The 20,389-nt window shown below is 42.4% G+C and overlaps 1 protein-coding gene across 1 annotated transcript; it reads left to right on the forward strand.

Annotated features, from left to right (window-relative positions):
- The first annotated feature begins 12,276 nt into the window (after positions 1-12,276).
- On the forward strand, positions 12,277-13,992 carry LOC137545258 (piggyBac transposable element-derived protein 4-like). The gene has a single exon (XM_068266377.1). The coding sequence runs from the start codon at positions 12,277-12,279 to the stop codon at positions 13,990-13,992; it is 1,716 nt and encodes a 571-aa protein (XP_068122478.1).
- Positions 13,993-20,389: the final 6,397 nt, after the last annotated feature.

Here is a 20,389-nt window from a genome sequence, read left to right on the forward strand (position 1 = left end):
TGTTTCCAACTGCCAAAAAAGCAATCAGCATCTCCTTCCACTGACATCACATGCCAGCAGTAAAAATGTCACCATGTGATAAATGTAAATCAGGGAGGGGGAAGATTTAACAATGGGCAAACACTGGACTAAATCCTTTATACATAATTATTGTAAAAATGAAACACTTTTTTATTACATTATTTTCATCTGGAGTTCCTCATTAACAGGGCCAGGGATTTTGATGGTCCAGGAGATCCTTAAACTGAACCTGAAATGAATATAAATGTATGAGATAATGAACTGTATCTTTGGTAATTATGATAAAAAGAGCATTGGTAAAAAAAGAAAAGTGTCTCATATTTTATTTTCAGTTTTAAAACTTTACTTTTAAGATTGCATCAGACTGCCACAGCTACTGTTTAGAATCCACACATTGGGCCTGATTCACAAAGCGGTGCTAACAGTTAGCACCATGGTGAAAAGCCCTTTATCACGCCTAAACTCTGTTTAGGCATGATAAGTTTAGGTGTGATAAGTTTAGGTGTGATAAGTTTAGGCATGATAAGTTTAGGTGTGATAAGTTTTTAGGCGTGATAAGTTTAAGCACCAACTGGGTTAGCACTGCAGTGCACAGCTGATCAAAAGTTTTGCGCTAGCAAAGTCTGGTGCACTTTGCATAGAGTTTAATGGCGCTGCTTTGCGTGCGGGACTTTGCGCGCGATATAAACTTATCTAAACTTAGCATGCCTAAACTTATCACACCTAAACTTATCATGCCTAAACTTATCATGCCTAAACTTATCATGCCTAAACTGAGTTTAGGCATGATAAAAATGGTTATCACGCCTAAAGTCTTTAACTGGGTTATCACCGCTTTGTGAATCAAGCCCATTGTCTTTTAAGCTTAAACAAAAGACAGACATAATGACCCTTTAAACGTTACTGCAGTAAAAGCTTGTTATTAATCTTCTACCTGACAGATAACAGGCTTTTACTTTTCAATTTACTTTTTGGGAAACCTAATTGAATTTGACCAGCTCTTCAACAAGCTCTTTTACATAGATAAAAACTCAAGTTTTTTTTTAATTCTTGCTGTACTGGAAAACAGAAAGCTTCTTTCCAATAATTTCTTAGTAGGGCTAGTACTTTATGGGTATGTTTATTTCATCATGTCACATGTCACTTCAGGTAGCTTTAGGGCTCGTTTCCACTAGTGCGGCGTGCGTTTCGTAGACGCACGCCGGCACTGAGTGGGTGGGCGGGATCGTAGGCGAATCCCATGAGCCGTGCCATGCACGGCTATGGGATTCGCAGCCTCCGGCGCGAATTCTGCCGGGGGTTCCGGCCGAATCGCTCCCGCAAGCGATTCGGCCGCGGCGCCGTTATTCCCTATGGCAGAGTTTCCCCGTGCAATTCATGTGCGGGGAAACTCTGCGGAATCGCGGCGGAAACCGCGATAGTGGAAACGGGCCCTTAAACATTTTTCTGTGTCTGCTGTTTAAAAACATCATAACCAGCTAATATGCATTATGTGGAATACGAGTGCTAGGATAATGCTGCATTTTAATTGATTTTCCAGTTTATATTAATATCAACCTCAGACTTTTTGGCCCACTTTAAAAAAGAAACAGCAGTCCAGGTTTTGTAAGATCTTCAAACAAAGCCAGTGTTTTATAGGCAAAACAAGCCCAAGCTCCTTTTGATTCCTTTTTTGTAACTAAAAACATAAATAAATACATTTCAAAAACAAAACTGCTTTTGTTTGGAACAACAATAAAGCAGATGTTTATTTATTCTTAAAACATTCATGGTAAGAAAATCATAAGAAATGAAATATTTCACTCAAAAAATGTTACACAAACAACAAGCTAAAGTTTAAATTTCAAAAAACAAAAGGACTCAAAGGGTATTGCGGATTTACCCTCAGTTACAGATTTTCAAACAAAGGCATAATTTATTTTAGTGCTTTATTGATATAAACTGCAGAATTGCAACTTGGCTCTGGTATAAATAAATGAAATGTTTTTTGTCTTGTGTCACGTAGCTGACCAGTGACCACGGTATAGTCTACAGTGCTGCCAATAATTATTCATACCCTTGGCACATTTTGACTTAAAGTTACTTTTATTCAAACAGCAAGTGATTTTTGGATGGGAAATGGCATAGGTGTCTTCCAAAAGATAATAAGATGTTGTACAAGAGGCATTATTGTGGGGAAAAAAAAATTATCAGCTTTTATTTACATTTGAAGAAAAAGTGTCCAGTCCAAAATTATTCATACCTTTCTCAATAATCAATAGAAAAGCCGTTATTGTCTATTACAGCAATCAAACGTTTCCTATAATTGCAGACCAGCTTTTTGCATGTCTTCACAGGTACTTTTGCCGATTTATCTTTGGCAATGAGCTCCAAATCTTTCAGGTTGGAGGGTCTTCTTGCCATCACCCTGATCTTTAGCTCCTTTTACTGATTCTCAATTGAATTCAAGTCAGGACTCTGACTGGACCACTCCAAAACGTTAATGTTGTTGTCTACTAACCATTATTTCACCACTTTTGCTGTGTGTTTTGGGTCATTGTCATGCTGAAATGTCCACTGGTGCCTAAGGCCAGGTTTCTCTGAAGACTGCCTGATGTTGTCGCTGAGAATCCTCATGTATTGCTCTTTTTTCTTGGTGCCGTTAACTGTGATTAGGTTCTCTGGTCCATTGGCTGAAAGACACCATGTTTGACAGTGGGGATGGTGTTCTAGGGGTTGAAGGCTTCTCCTTTTTTACGCCAAATGAAGGAAACATCACTGTGACCAAACAATTCAATTTTTGTTTAATCTGACCATAACACAGAAAAACAGAAGTCTTCTTCTTTGTCCAGATAAGCATATGCAAAGGTTAAGCGAGCTTTTTCCACGTCCTCTGAGATGTTCCACAGTGCAGATCATGTTGTATTTTTTAATAATACTTTTCACTGTAGCCAGTGGAACTTGAAAACATTTAGAAATGACCTTGTAGCCCTTTCTTGACTTATAAGCAGCCACAATGCGCAGCCACAGGTCCTCACTGAGCTCCTTTGTGTTAGCCATTATGCAGGAGAACAGAGGCGCCAAAAGGATAAAAGGAAGCTAAATGAGCTTAAAAACCAAATTCTTGGTAAATAGAGGAGGTAGTGGTGGACTTACCTCCTCCAAGTAGACACACATCGACTGTAGTAAAGACAGTCAATATATTTTATTTATGAACTCCAAATATGCAACGCGTTTCGCAGGTTTGATCCCGCTTCATCAGGCAATAACAACGGAGCAATAACATATGTGGTCAGTAGAAGAGCCAGGCACCTCTGTAGTAGGCTCTTCTACTGACCACATATGCTATTGCTCCGCTGTTATTGCCTGATGAAGCGGGATCAAACCTGCGAAACGCGTTGCATATTTGGAGTTCATAAATAAAATATATTGACTGTCTTTACTACAGTCGATGTGTGTCTACTTGGAGGAGGTAAGTCCACCACTACCTCCTCTATTTACCAAGAATTTGGTTTTTAAGCTCATTTAGCTTCCTTTTATCTTGTTGGCGCCTCTGTTCTCCTGCATAATATTGAGCCCACCCTGGGTGGAGGGTTGAACCCCCTTTTTTCTCATCTACAGAGAGCAACTTCTTATTCCTGAGTGGGGTCAGGAAAATCTCCCCACCTGCCTTTACAGTGGTTGCCTAATGGTAACCCTGGTTTGTGAGTATTAATATTTACTCTATCTAGTAACCATTTACCAGTACATATTACACTGTTGGGGCTCTTTGTGTTACTTGTTTTTGTCTTAGCCATGACTGTCCACAAAACAACTGCAGAGAGCTGCTGTTTTTCACCTGTTGAGTTGATTAAAACAGCTGTTCCCAATTAATCAGGGTAATTAGGATGCTTTAGAACACCTTGGACTATTTGGAATGGTATAGAACTTTGGATTTTCCCACAGACTGTGACAGTTTGTGAAGGATATGAATAATTTTGGACTTGACACATTTTGCTCAAATGTAACTAAAAGCAGAGAATTTGTTTTCCACAATAGTGCCTCTTGTACATCGTCTTATTATCCTTTGGGAGACACCTGTGTCCTTTTCCATCAAAAAATTACTTGTTGGTTGAATTAAAGTAACTTTAAAGAGAACCCGAGGTGGGTTTGACGAATATTATCTGCATACAGAGGCTGGATCTGCCTATACAGCCCAGCCTCTGTTGCTATCACAAACCCCCCTAAGGTCCCCCTGCACTCTGCGATCCCTCCATAAATCACAGCCACGCTGCTGACAAACAGCTTGTCAGAGCTGGCTGTGTTTATCTCTATAGTGTCAGTCTGCTGCTCTCCCCGCCTCCTGCAGAACTCCAGTCCCCGCCTGCATCTCTTCCCTCCCTGCTAATTGGAGGGAAGGGACGGGGGCAGGGACCGGAGCTATGCAGGAGGCGGGGGAGCAGCTGAGACTGACACTACAGATGTAAACACAGCCTTACAGCACGGCTGTGATTTATGAGGGATTGCAGAGTGCAGGGGGACCTTAGTGGGGTTTGGGATAGCAACAGAGGCTGGGCTGTATAGGCAGATCCAGCCTCTGTATGCAGATAACATTCTTTAAACACACCTCGGGTTCTCTTTAAGCCAAAATTTGCCAGGGGTATGAATAATTATGGGCAGCACTGTACATTTTTGGTTAACTTTTTTTTATATGAGCTGATCAGAATCAAAATGGTAAAATTTGGGAATCATTGGCCAATCAAAATTGGATGTATGTATACACCCTGAAGCTACGTACACATTTTAGACTATTGTCACTTGAAATGGCTCAGAGACAATCAATCTTAATATAATCACGCACAAAACTTTCAGAAACGATCACTAAAACTAACAGTGAATGATCAATATTGGTTGAAAATGCTGTTATTCACATTATGGCCTATGGCGCGCATGGTATGCCTACATTTCCCTGCACTGTTTTTCGCTGTCTTGCCCGACAGGACTAAAGATGTCACCATCTGTGATAAATTTCAGATTGTAAATCAGGGAGAGGAAAGATTTTACAGTGGGCAAACACTGACTACATCATTTATACATAATTATGGTAAAACAATTTGCAGCTTTCTTCATTATGTTATTTTCACTACAGTTGCTCTTTAAGGCCCAGTTCACATTACCTTTTTTTTCCGGAACATAACCGGAACGTATACTGTACAAACGGAATGGATGTGAATGGATCCAATGTTAACCTATGGATCCATTCACATGCGTCCGTTGGTACATATACATTCCGTACTTTCCGATCCCCGGATCTGAAAAATGCTGCAGGATCTAATTTTCCAGACCGTTCTGCTTAGCGGAACGGATCCGGACAAAAATACTGCAGAATTGGGGCAATGGGAAATGGAACATTTCTTCACACTAGTGAAGAAATGGACCGTTCCACGGGAATGGGGGCATGGACCGATGCGAATTTAGCGACGGGAGGGTGAGGGGAGGGTGCAGCAGCCGGGCGGGTGGGCTAGGGAGGCTTTATACATACCTTATCTTCATAGGCAGCCGGCGGTAGAGGCTTCCGTCTTCTTTCGCGTCATGTGACTACATCATGCGTCATGTGACTAATCACATGACGCGCTGTGTAGTCACAGCAGAAGAAGAGGAAGCCTCTACCGCCGGCTGCCTATGAAGATAAGGTATGTATTGCCGAGTGAATACGAATCCGATCAATCATTGATCAGATCCGTTTTCACTAATGTGAACAGGGCCATGGAAGAGCCATCCGGAGTCGCTGAAGCGGACACCGGATCCGCTCATCGGATCCGTTTGGCTCAAAACGCAGATGTGAACCGGGCCTTTAACTTTATAACAGACAACATAAAATCATTTGCAGGTTATTGCTGCTCTTATCTGTGTAAAAAAAATGACTGAAACTGATGACAACAGAGACATACTTGCCGCAGCCTTGATATCTATTTTTATTTGAAATTGGAAGAGGAACTTGAACAGAGGCGCCAGAATAGAGTAAGAACATATAAAACCATTTAAAAAGGGCGGTGGTAGGCTTACCTCCCTAACAAGTAAAACATAGACTGTGTTGTTTAAAGTTAAACAAACATACCGTTTATCTAAGTACTCCACAATGCAATGCGTTTCACAGGTTCTATCCTGCTTCATCAGGCAATCAAAGGAGAGAAAACTAGTACAGGGTCCAAGTCGGTCCTCTAGCTTGGACCAAGTCTTGTAATAGTTTTTACTCCTTTGATTGCCTGATGGAGCAGGATAGAACCTGCGAAATGCATTGCATTGTGGATTACTTAGAAAAACGGTATCTAAGTTGAACTTTAACCAACACACTCTGTGTTTTACTTGTTGTGGAGGTAAGTCCACCACTGCTGCCCTTTTTAAACATTTTTTAAACGTTTTTACTCTATTCTGGCGCCTCTGCGTAATCTTCTCTTTCTATTGCCAATTCCACCCCTCGTGGAGGGGTGTTAAGCCTCGTTTCCTATCTACAGAGAGTGACTTCTTAACCTGAGTGGTGTCAGGTGATAACATCCCCACCCGCATATGAAGTGGTTGCCTTTGTGGTAGCCCACGTTTGTGAGTATAAACTCTTATACACCTTATTACTACCAATTGCTTCTTGAACATACTACACTATTTTGGGCTCTCGGTGTTCCTTTTTCTCCTTCTGCAAGTTTATTTGCAAATAGAGTTAAATATAGGTTTTAAAAATCTGCTGTATTATCAAGCTGCGACAACTGATTCAGGAGAATCCTGATCTGCTCAGACGAAATTACAGATGCATTACACAGATTAATGCCACACTGTTCAGAGTGATTTGCAGGGCAAGATGTATAAAGGATCAACATGTCATTCATTAACTACAGCACATGTAATTGATGGCTAATTACTATATTAGATGGTCATTTCAAAAGCATTATACTTTATGGATGTACATTATACTGCAATATGTGAAAATTCATGATACACTAAATAAATCATCTTTGAGTATTACAGTAACTGTAATACCTTTACTTCTTTGGTTTCTTTCACCATACTAAGTATTAAAGAGAAACTCCGACCAAAAATTGAACTTTATCCCAATCAGTATACCCCCTTTTACATGAGAATCAGATACCCCCTTTTACATGAGAAATCTATTCCTTTTCACAAACAGACCATCAGGGGGCGCTGTATGACTGATATTGGAAAATTTTGGACATTTGGTGAAACCCCTCCCACAAGTAACCTCTCCCACAAGAAAAGTTTGAACTTTTGTGGGAAATAGCTGTTTACAGCTTTTTCCAACTGCCAAAACCATGCAGCAGCTACATCACCTGCCAATGGTAAAATGTTCACTGCAGTTCCTCTTTAAGTTACTTTTCATTCAACTAGACCGATAATACGTTTTAATGCAATGCATCATACAGCCATAGAAGAGGAACTGTAGTGAAAATAAACTTATGATACAATGCATTGCATGTGTAGTACAGCTAAGAAATAGAAAATGAGTAGCAAAGAAAAGTCTCATATTGTTTCCAGTACAGGAAGAGTTAAGAGACTTCGGTTGTTATCTATGCAAAATAGGTTCTCTGAGCTCTCCGACAAATCTAGTCGGTTACAGTGCTATTTTCTGAAGCACTTATCCATCAAAGAAACAGTGACAGACAACTTCAGATAAGATTTCACTGCAGGGGAGTTCAAAGAGTCATTAGCTCTGCTCTGTTTCATCGTTTAAAATGCAGAGTGTAGTTTGTACACTGCAAATATTAGAGAATGATGCAATGTTATAAAAAAAACGATATAACTGAAAATAAAAAATATAAGACTCTTTTCTTTGCTACTAATGTTCTATTACTTATCCGTACTGCACATACAATTTATCATGTCATACATTTTTGGGGTTTGTTTGTTTTTTGTTTTTTTGTTTTTGCTTCAGTGTCACTTTAACCCATTCCGGTTCCGTCGTTTTCACGTGAGAAATGTTCACCTCCCATTCATTAGCCTATAACTTTATCACTACTTATCACAATGAACTGATCTATATCTTGTTTTTTCCACCACCAATTAGGCTTTCTTTGGGGGGTACATTTTGCTAAGAGCCACTTTACTGTAAATGCATTTTAGCAGGAAGAATAAGAAAAAATGGAAAAATTCATTATTTCTCAGTTTTCAGCCATTATAATTTTAAAATAATACATGCCTCCATAATTAAAACTCACGTATTGTATTTGCCCATATGTCTCGGTTATTACACCGTTAAAATTATGTCCCTATCACAATGTATGGCGCCAATATTTTATTTGGAAATAAAGGTGCATTTTTTCCATTTTGCATCTATCACTATTAACAAGTTTAAAATTAAAAAAATATAGAAATATTTCATCTTTACATTGATATTTAAAAAGTTTAGACCCTTAGGTAAATATTTACATGTTTTTTTTATTGTAATGTTTCTTGTTTTTTTTTATAGTAAACATTTTATTTGGGTAGTTTTGGGAGGGTGGGAGGTAAACAATACATTTATAATGTAAATGTGTGTTAATTTTTTTCTTTTTTACATTCAGTTGTAGTATTACTTTTTGGCCACAAGATGGCGGCCATGAGTTTGTTTACATGACGTCACTCTAAGCGTAACACACGCTTAGAGTGACGCATCGGGGAGGGAACAGCCAGAATAAGCACAGCTTCCGAGAGAAGCTGTCGCTTTTTCAGCGGGGGAGAGGAATCAGTGATCGGGCTCCATAGCCCGATACATTGATTCCGTGACTACCGAATCTGCGGCTGGGAGTGCGATCGACCGCGGGAGCGCGCGGTAGCGCGCATGGTTCCTGGACGTAGTTTCTACGTCCAGGAACCAAAATAGGTTAAACAGGAACTGTAGTAAAAAAAATACCATAATTAAAAAAAAATGCTTATTTTTCACAATATTCGTTTATAGATTATTTAGTCAGTGTTTGACCATTGTAAAATGTTTCCCCTCCTTGATTTACTGTACATTCTGCAATATATCATTGGTGTTGACATCTTTAGTTCTGCCAGGTGATCTGTACAGAATGTTCGTTATGGACAATTCTATGCACAGAGGGAGATACAGCTTGCTTGGCAGTTAGAAAAAGCCGTTATTTCCCAAAATGCAATGAGGTTCACAGACAGCAGACTGCAAGGACCTTGGTCATGGCACCACACTATGAGAGGAGTTTCACCACAACATCAGTAGAGATGTCATGAACATCAAATTTTCTGTTTGCAAACGGAAAATGCGAACTTGCAAATGTTCGCAAGCAGGCAAATCTGGTGAATCTCCATAGACTTCAATGGGCAGGTAAATTAAGAAACCTACAAAGCCAAAAAGTGATGGGAAACTTGTTTCAAAGGGTGTAACAACTGGACAGGGCCATGCCGGAGAGGGACCCATGCCAAATATATCACTAGAAGTGGGCACAGGTCTGGCTCAGTGCCAGTGTGCTCAGTCTCTGCACTATCAGACAGACACTCAGAATATGCTGCAACAGTCTAAACACAATCCTGCCTAATAAAACCCCACTGTCCCTGTGTCCACTGTCCCTGTGCCCGTCCTTTGCCAGTGCGCATGTGTGGCACACGGACATTACAAACAGGAGGACAGCTGTTGGCGCGTTTGGTGGGGAGCGCGGGCGGGCACTCATTTTTTAACTGGCCGGCTAATTAACTAGTTTAGTAATAATAACAGAGGCCCTGTAGCACTATTGTGCTTCTAGTGGGTACTGGGCACAATGGTGGGTGCCTGTGGGCTGTTAAGTGGCGCACACATAAAAAAAAAAAAACCAGCAGAAGGATGAAGTAGCCCTCAGAAGGGCTGTTTGTGGTGATTAAACAGCAATCAGCCAAAATAAACAAGCCTAGCTAATGCTTTCCCTATCTCCAGCAAGCTTGGTCCCTTTCTCTCTCTAATCCAGCTGAAGACAGACTGGAACATGGCGAGTGCTGCAGCATTTCTATAGGAGGCGAGAGAGTCTGTGAGGGAGTGCAGGCTGATTGGCCACCATGTGCCTGCTGACTGTGATGTAAGGGGTCAAAGTTTAGCCCAATGATTGCGGCGAGCGCAAATATCCAATCTTCACAAAATACTGCTCGCCGGCGCAGCGTTCGGGCCATCTCTAAATATCAGCTATACAGATCCCCCCTCCCCCGATGATCTATTCGAGAAAAGGTAAAGATTTCTCATGGAAAAGGGGGTAACAGCTGCTGACTGGAATGAAGTTCAAAAAATAGGTTAAAGTTACTCTTTAATGAACCAGTCAATAATTATTAATAAATTGGACAGCTATGATTTTATGTGCTAAATGGAGACACTTAAAGAGAGTCTGAAGCGAGAATAAATCTCGCTTCAGACCTAATAGATAGCAGGGGCATGTGTGTCCCTGCTAAAACGCAGCTATCCCGCGGCTTAACGGGGGTCCCTGATCCCCCAAATCCCCTCGGTGCAGCGGGGGAGCACTTCCTGGTTGGGGCAGGGCTAACCGCCGCAGCCCTGCCCCACGCGCGTCTGTCAGCGCGTATCTCCGCCTCTCCCCCGCCCCTCTCAGTCTTCCTTCACTGAGAGGGGCGGGGGAGAGGCGGCGATGCGCTGCTGATAGACGCGACTGGAGGCAGGGCTGCGGCGGTTAGCCCTGCCTCCAGGAGCGACCAAATCCACGACCAAGTCTTGCGGGGGGGGGGATTTGGGGGTGAAGGGACCCCCGTTTAGCGGCGCGATAGCGGCGGTTTAGCAGGGGCACACGTGCCCCTGCTAACTTTGAGCTCTGAAGCGAGATTTATTCTCGCTTCAGAGTCTCTTTAATTAAGACTTTTGTGCTAATATTAGCATGATAGTATTTTTGGAGGAGAAAACAGTCATTTTTTTCACATTTTTGCTAGAAAAAAAAGTGAAATGATCTCACTCATATTAGAGATTTTCTCTGCTAATCCTCATATCTTCAGAGCCATGTAGATAGGGTGATTATAAATCTAAGTAAAGGTGGCCACACATAATACAATTTTTTACATATTGTTTCCCTTTGAGAATGACAATCAATTTTTTTGATTGAATGTAACATTTCAAAAATCTAACCAATGTGTCACATACGTGTGTTCAATTTCTCCCTATTTATAAAAAAAAAGTGATTGAAAACTGAGAAAAATAGCTTGGTTCTATAATTCCAGAAATTGTCAATCTATCCAGCACCATTCAATTTTTCAGGCTGACTGCAGAGAGTGGTGGCGGTGCCATGGCAACAGATGCCTGCACCACATGGAAGTGGGGGCACCCAGTGCCCTGACACCTGGAGCACCCAGTGCCCTGACACCCTGACACCTGGAGCACAGTGCCAGAGGATTTGAGCCTCAAGTCCCGATTCCAGACCCTAGCTACGCATCTCCTCATGCGAATCCATTCACAAAAATCATGCAGCAATCAATGCTGTCCCTACAGCTAAGTTAACCCTCTGGCAGATAATCCCGACACTGTATCGGGGTGAAAAAAGATGCCCATTTAGATAATCCCGATACAGTGTCGGGGTAAAAAAAAAAAAAGTTCCCCAGACTGTACCATGTGTTGCCGAGTGCGCCGGGTACAGGGATTGCTGTGATCGTCCTCCGGTAGGTCTCCGGTCCTCCTGAGCCCGTCCTCTGGTCCCCTCCGGTCTCTCCATGGCGTCACCTTCGTCGCGTCTCCTTCCGCGATCGTCCCGGGCCTTCCGATTCCGCCTCTGGGCATTCCGATCCCGCCTCTGGGCCTCCGATCCCATCCTCGTGGCCTTCCGATCCCGTCATCGTGGCCTTCCGACCCCGATCCCGTCCTCTGGGCCTTCCGATCCCGTCCTCCGGTCCTTCCGCCTCCTTTCGCGTGTTCTTCCGCCTCCTTTCGCGTCTCCTTCCGCGTCCACGTAATGACGTTGTGAGGTCGACGCTAGGGGGCGCGGCGGTAAATTTGAATTTGTATTGGATTGAATGCACCTGTATCCAATCCAATACACAGTAAAAAGAAACAAATTTGAAACCTAAAGACAAAAGAAAAAAAAAAACACCATTTGCTATTTGAGATTGCTGACACTTGCACTGATATATTTCTGCTGATTTTCTGCTTTGGACTATCGACTATTCTATTGATTGCCGCCTGGATTTGACCCTTGCTTTTGGATAACGACGACGCTTTGATTTGATTGCCGCCTGGATTTGACCCTTGCTTTTGGATAACGACGACGCTTTGATTGCTGCCTGGATTTGACCCTTGCTCCGAATAACGACCACGTTTTTTCTGCCACCTGCCCTGCTATGGCTTCCAGCTCCCGTAGACGCCTCTCCCCGCGAACCCTGATGCAGGAGTTTGAGGACAGCGAGGATGAGCAGATGTTTTTCTCAGACTCAAGTGACAGCTATGTGGCGAACATGTCATCGTCTGACTCAGAGTCTGACAGCGATGACTTCACCGAAGAGGTCGAGAGCATCCGCACATGGATCGCTAAAGACACTACCCAGAATAATCCTGCCCCCCCACGATTCCCCTTTACAGGCGAACCCGGCCAAAAAGTTCCCTGTGATCCTAACCCCCTGGCCTATTTGAAACTTTTTTTGGACGAGGCCGTAATCCAAATTATAGTGGAGGAGACCAACCGCTATGCGGAACAGCAGCCTGGTCCATTCAGGAGGTTTGCTAGGGGAAAAAGGTGGGAACCAGTCACCCAGGATGAGATATGGCTATTCCTGGCCATCCTCATCCTCCAGGGGGTTGTGGGGAAACCCCGCCAGACATCATATTGGAGCACCAACCGACTGATTGCTACACCTTTTTTTGGGACTGTCATGTCAGAAAACAGATTTAGCCTCATCATGAAAAACCTGCATTTCATGAATAATGAGACCTTTGATGAGGCCACCCATCCTGCCCCCAAACTGTGGAAGATCTACGACCTATTTCAAATGGTCATACGCAAATTTCAGTCCGTGTATGTTCCAGAAAAAGACGTTAGCGTGGATGAAAGCCTAATGGCGTATAAAGGGAGACTTGCCTGGAAACAGTATATCTCTTCCAAGCGTGCCAGATTTGGGATAAAATCGTTCCTATTGTGCGAATCTAATTCCGGATATATTTGGAATGCCATTATATACACTGGCAAAGGCACACAATTCGACCCCAGCTACAGCCAGTTTGGCCTTGCATTTGCCTCTGTCCTCTCTCTCATTTCACCGCTTCTTGGTCAGGGATATTGCCTGACCACAGATAATTACTACACCTCCCCTGAACTATATGAACACCTCATCAGACACAAGACTGATTCATATGGCACTGTCCGGCCTAACCGTCGCAATCTGCCATCAGCCTTTTCTGCTCAGAAGCTGAAGCCAGGGGAAATTGTGGCATGGCAGAAGGGTAAACTGATGGCCCTCCGCTGGAAGGACAAGAAAGATGTTTCCGTTTTGTCAACAGTCCATAACACTGACACTGCTGCAGCCAAGAATCGTGCTGGGAAGACAATCCAGAAACCCCAGGTCATTCTGGATTATAATCAGACAATGGGTGGGGTGGACCGTGCTGACCAGTGCATAACATTCTACCCCGTTGTGCGCAAACAGCAGCGCAAATATTACAAGAAAATCTTTAGACATCTGGTGGAGCAGTGTCTTTGGAATTCTTATGTCCTCTACAAGAAACAAAATGACAGGCCTCTTCCTCACTTTGACTACATTTTGAAGGTTTGTGAGGAAATCTGCTTACAACATCAGCAACCACAATCTGAGGCGAATAGACCAGGACGTCGTGCCTCCTATGTCGTAAATCCAGTGCGACTAACAGGACGTCATTTTGTAGAGCATGTGCCACCCACTGAGCGCAAAGCAACACCTACCCGCATGTGCGTGGTGTGCTGCTCTAAGAGGGGGCCGAATGGAAAAAAGGTGCGCAAGGAGACGCGCTTTTACTGCCCTGAATGTGATGTAGGACTTTGTGCTGTCCCTTGCTTTAAAATATTTCATACTCAGGAAGTGTATTGATGTTTCAATACTTTTTGTGCTGCAACTGCTGCTTGATCTGAATTAAGATGTTTTGTTTACGTATTGTTACTATTAAATGTTTTTTTTGCCATGATTTTCATGTTTTATTATTTTATTATGCTTAGGATAAGCACTAGAACCTTGTTTGCTAATGATTTGGTAAGTTACAGGCCTGAAATATTAAAAAAAAAATTCAATGGAAAATTCCATAGACTTTTTTGGGCAGAAATTAGGGGAGAATTGAAACGCCCAGGAGGTTAAAAGCTGGGATCTTCATTAGAAGAATAAAGTCTCTTGCGTAGTCACATACACTGGGTGGAGGTAGCCTAGTTTCGTATGTGTCCTAACTCTGGCCCTGTAACATGCATAGCACAAACATGCATGCATTCAGTGCCTCAAACCCTAATCTAAGGAATAGGAGCTCATATCCTTACTGTCCTCCCTGGGACAGATAGGGAATGTGTGCACGTTTGTTTGGTATTCATATTCACCATGTAAGTTTTACTTATTGTTTCATCCACAATCAGTCTGCACGTAATCATCTTTACTACTGGCAGACATGTAAAAAAAAACAGACAGAACCAACTGCCATTATCTATAACCACAACCACTAACAATGCGATTGCTATAGGCTAAAAGGTTGTTTTTTTTAAATATATACAGTGGCTTGCAAAAGTATTCGGCCCCCTTGAAGTTTCCCACATTTTGTCACATTACTGCCACAAACATGCATCAATTTTATTGGAATTCCACGTTAAAGACCAATACAAAGTGGTGTACATGTGAGAAGTGGATCGAAAATCATACATCATACCAAACATTTTTTACAAATCAATAACTGCAAAGTGGGGTGTGCGTAATTATTCGGCCCCCTGAGTCAATACTTTGTAGAACCACCTTTTGCTGCAATTACAGCTGCCAGTCTTTTAGGGTATGTCTCTACCAGCTTTGCACATCTAGAGACTGAAATCCTTGCCCATTTTTCTTTGCAAAACAGCTCCAGCTCAGTCATATTAGAGCGTTTGTGAACAGCAGTTATCAGATCTTGCCACAGATTCTCGATTGGATTTAGATCTGGACTTTGACTAGGCCATTCTAACACATAGATATGTTTTGTTTTAAACCATTCCATTATTGCCCTGGCTTTATGTTTAGGGTCGTTGTCCTGCTGGAAGGTGAACCTCCGCCCCAGTCTCAAGTCTTTTGCAGACTCCATGAGGTTTTCTTCCAAGTTTGCTCTGTATCTGGCTCCATCCATCTTCCCATTAACTCTGACCAGCTTCCCTGTCCCTGCTGAAGAGATGCATCCCTCGAGCATGATGCAGCCACCACCATATTTGACAGTGGGGATGGTGTGTTCAGAGTGATGTGCAGTGTTAGTTTTCTGCCACACATAGCGTTTTGCATTTTGGCCAAAAAGTTCCATTTTGGTCTCATCTGACCAGAGCACCTTCTTCCACATGGTTGCTGAGTCCCCCACATAGCTTGTGGCAAACTGCAAACGGGACTTCTTATGCTTTCTGTAAACAATGCCTTTCTTCTTGCCGCTCTTCCATAAAGGCCAACTTTGTGCAGTGCATGACTAATAGTTGTCCTATGGACAGAGTCTCCCACCTGAGCTGTAGATCTCTGCAGCTCGTCCAGAGTCACCATGGGCCTCTTGACTGCATTTCTGATCAGCTCTCTCCTTGTTCGGCCTGTGAGTTTAGGTGGATGGCCTTGTCTTGGTAGGTGTACAGTTGTGCCATACTCCTTCCATTTCTGAATAATCGCTTGAACAGTGCTCCATGGGATGTTCAAGGCTTTGGAAATCTTTTTGTAGCCCAAGCCTGCTTTAAATTTCTCAATAACTTTATCCCTGACCTGTCTTGTGTGTTTTTTGGACTTCACGGTGTTGTTGCTCCCAATATTCTTAGACAACCTCTGAGGCCCTCACAGAGCAGCTGTATTTGTACTGACATTAGATTACACACAGGTGCACTCTATTTAGTCATTAGCACTCACCAGGCAATGTCTATAGGCAACTGACTGCACTCAGATCAAAGGGGGCCGAATAATTATGCACACACCACTTTGCAGTTATTTATTTGTAAAAAATGTTTGAAATCATGTATGATTTTCATTCCACTTCTTATGTGTACACCACTTTGTGTTGGTCTTTCATGTGGAATTCCAATAAAATTGATTCATGTTTGTGGCAGTAATATGACAAAATGTGGAAAACTTCAAGGGGGCCGAATACTTTTGCAAGCCACTGTATATATATATATATATATATATATATATATATATATATATATATATATATATATATATATATATATATATATATATATATATATGCACAGAGGGAGATACCAGTTGCTTGGCAGTTGGAAACAGCTGTTATTTCCTACAATGCAACAAGGCTACCACAGTGTGATGACAGGACCTAGGCTCTGACATCACACTATGCGAGGGGTTTCACCACAATATCAGCCACATAGACCCCCTGGTGATCTATTTGAGAAAAGGAAAAGATTTCTCATGGGAAAGGGGGTATAAGCTGCTGATTGGGATGAAGTTCAGTCCTTGGTTCCAGTTCCTCTTTAAAGTGTACCAGAGATCAGATGTAATAAAAGTTTGATACATACCTAGGGCTTTCTCCAGCCCCATGCGCACGGATCGCTCCCACGCCGCCGTCCTTCTCCTGCTCCGGTACCGGGTCCCATAACTTCAGACAGTCACGGCCAGTCTGCGCAAGAGAAATGCACTCTCCACGTTTCTCTCCGGCGGCTGCTTGAGAGATACGTAGAGAGCGCACTTCACTTCCATTAGACTGGCCGTGACTGGCCGAAGTTACGAGACTCGATAACAGTGATACAGAAGGCTGAGCACGGTGGTGTGGGAGCGATCCGTGCACATGGGGCTGGAGGAAGACCCAGATATGTATCAAACTTTTATTACATCTGATCTCTGGTTTCCTTTAAATTGTAGATTTAAAACTGGAAACAGTTCACAGGTAAATCTGCCAAAATCCAAGAGATACACGGGTTACAACTTACAAATTACATAAGAGGTTTTACAAGCCAATTAAGGGAGCTCACACAATTGCAGCTACATAGTGAACCCTACCCCAGTGCCCCAAAGAGTTGTACAGAGGTAAATCTTCTAGTGATAAGTGAGATGACTAAGCTGGTGGGGCCAGCACAGGTACAAGACACACATGAGGAAAACATAGTTCAGGTTTAGAAAAGTTGCAGGAAGGGTCAGGGTCAGCAGGAGTCACATAAGGTTCACGCAGGATACAAGAAAATAAGGCCTGGCAGGGTTTTCACAACTGACTAGGTAGGATCAGGACTAGTACAGGTGCAGTATCTTTGCTCAGTCACTTCTGAAATGAAATCATCTTCTTGGGAGTTACTCCACAACATAAGTGAAGTGTGCTCCGGTGTTAGTCGTTGAGCAGAAATGCAGACATCAGACCAACAAACTTTGATTTTGGTGAAACCTTTAATGACCAACTGTACATGGCTTATTGCAAGCTTTCGAAACGTTACGTTTCTTCTTCAGGCATTATACAGAACTGGATCAGAACCGTAGAATAAGAAGTTTTGAATTACATACCGACTTATATATGATTCTGTAGACTCAATCTGACATGATGTCACACAGATGTACCCCCTTTGAAATGTAAAAAAGACTTCCTCAGTGTTTATTATTATTTAGTATTTATATAGCGCCGACATATTATGCAGCACTGTACAATGTATATATATATCTTGTCACTAACTGTCCCTCAAAGGAGCACACAATCTAATCCCTACCATTGCCATATGTCTATATTATGTAGTGTAAGTACTGTAGTCTAGGGCCAATTTTAGGGGGAGCCAATTAACTTATCCGTATGTTTTTGGAATGTGGGATGAAACCAGAGTGCCTGGAGGAAACCCACGCAGACACTGAGAGAACATACAAACTCTTTGCAGATAGTGCCCTGGCTGGGATTCGAACCAGAGACCCAGCGCTGCAAGGCGAGAGAGCTAACCACTACGCCACCGTGCTGAGTTCTAATGAACTCTGGCAGCATGTCACCAGTGGTGCTCGGATACCCCCAATCACAGATTCGACCTATTTGGCCGTGCTTAAAAAAAATCCGGAAATTCCGTGATTAATTTCCGTATTTGAAACTGACTCATGAATTCGACCCGGATAATTCCCGTGAATGAGGCAATCACAGAAATTCACTACCATAATCACGAAAAATCGTTTTAGCTAATAGCAAGGCAGCCATACATGCTACAATCCCCCAAATTGCATGGATTATAAAGGTGATAAGGGGCTACAACTTAAACAAAAAAAATCCCAAAATAACTTTTACTTTTTGAGAAAATGGATATTAAAATTAAATCACTTTAAATGCGGCTATTAATTGGTAATAATTGGTTTTAAACAGGGAAATACATTTGAAAGAGAACCTGTACTGAGTAAAAATATTTAAAATAAACACATGAGGTAACTTCAAATGGACATTTCATAGTTACCTTGCCATCAGTTCCTCTCAGAAGCTCACCATTTTCTTCTGACAATAATCAATTCCAGTTCTGACAATATTTTGTCAGATCTGAAATATATCAATTGCTGTCAGTAAAATATCAGTTGCTGTCAGTTATAGCTGAGAGGAAAACTGATGTACCAGGTAATGTCCATGTTTCCCTATGGTTCAAGTGGGCGATGTTACAGTTTAACTCTGTGCTGACCAGAAAGCTGTTATGGGTAATGGCCATTTTCAAAATGGAGGACGGAAAATTCCCTTGATCACAGTGAACAAACAGGATGCGGGACAGGAAAAAGACACTGAGGAGTAGACTGCATGGAAGGTAAGTATGACTTGTGTATGCTTATTTTGACTTTTAATTTTCAGTACAGGTTTTCTTTAACCTCCTTGCCGGTTATCCCGAACTCAGTTCGGGGTAACCTGCGCTGGAGGATTTCTCAGGCCCCGCTGGGCCGATTTGCATAATTTTTTTTTGTTACAAGCAGCTAGCACTTTGCTAGCTGCTTGTAACTTCCGCTCGCCGCTGATCCGCCGCAATCCGCCGCGCCAAAGGCGATCGGAGTGGGTGGGGGGATGCCGCCGCTCAGCGGCTATCATGTAGCGAGCCCTAGGCCCGCTACATGATTTAAAAAAAAAAAAAAAAAATTCCTGCGCTGCCTCCTTGCCGGAGGAATTGTGGTACTTGGCGGTGGTGGTACCACTGGAGGATGATGAGTGGCTGGCGCTACAAAAACATCCAGAGAGGTCTTTATAAATGTTTTTTTTTTCTGCTTGCAGCAATAGAAATGACATGGCAGAAAAGTTGTCCGTGGCCGCTGGCGGTGGGAATGCAGACTTTAGTAGTGAAATAGAACATCAGCAGCAGCAGGAGGAGGACTAAGCAGTCAGATGACACCTTACTGGTGGTACCACAGCATGATAATGCTGCCCAAAAAATTACATGCATCCGTGGTCCCTGGAGGTGAAACTCAGCGGCAGCAGGAGGAGGACTAAAGTGGTCAGTGTGAGAACACACACATAGCATTACATTAGCAAAAGCTTTTAAAATGACAGGCATTTAGAAAAAGCTCTAGCAGTGGGCCCAACAAATGAAGTGCAACTTTGGGGCTCTTTTTGGGGTTTTCTATACATATTTGTCTCTGCAAAGCAAAACAACTTTATCCAGTCTTGCCTTGTTATATTTAAACTAGTAAATAGGCCCGCCCATTAAAAAACGGGCACTAGGCCATGGCCAACCCCCCCAACAGATGCAATCCTTGCACGTGCACGGCCATGCGCACTTGTCTCCCACTGGTGTCCGAAGTCCATCTGCATGCCATGTATGCATGCCAGGCAAGCATTACAGACACAGAGACACAGGAAGATGCAGGGACAGGGATTTTAATTATATAGGATTAAGTTGCCATATAGTTTGAACACTATATGACTGTTTGATCAAGCTAAAATCAATTCTAAATATCTTTAAGTGTTAACTGTCTGATTCTCTAAAATTGGTGGTATAGATCTACAAGAATTTTCTGATATATTCTTCTCTTTATCTTCATTTCCATCACAAAATACATTTTTATCCATCCATTTTATCCTCCACGTACATTTTACTCAAAAATATTTATTTCAAATAGGTAATATAAACTATCTAACCGACAATGGATACTCATGTAGCAGGACAGATATTTGACCCCTGATCTTCTACCCAAATTATTAAAGGACAACTGATGTGAGAGGTATATGCACGCTGCCATATTTGTTTCCTTTTAAACTTTGGACATTGACCTTGCTGTCCTGCGAATGCTCTGCCTCAAATACATTTAGCCGTAGACCTTTAACAAGCATGCAAATCAGATGTTTCTGACAAAAAGC

This window comes from Hyperolius riggenbachi, chromosome 2, assembly GCF_040937935.1.
Source record: "Hyperolius riggenbachi isolate aHypRig1 chromosome 2, aHypRig1.pri, whole genome shotgun sequence".
Classification (NCBI taxonomy): domain Eukaryota; kingdom Metazoa; phylum Chordata; class Amphibia; order Anura; family Hyperoliidae; genus Hyperolius; species Hyperolius riggenbachi.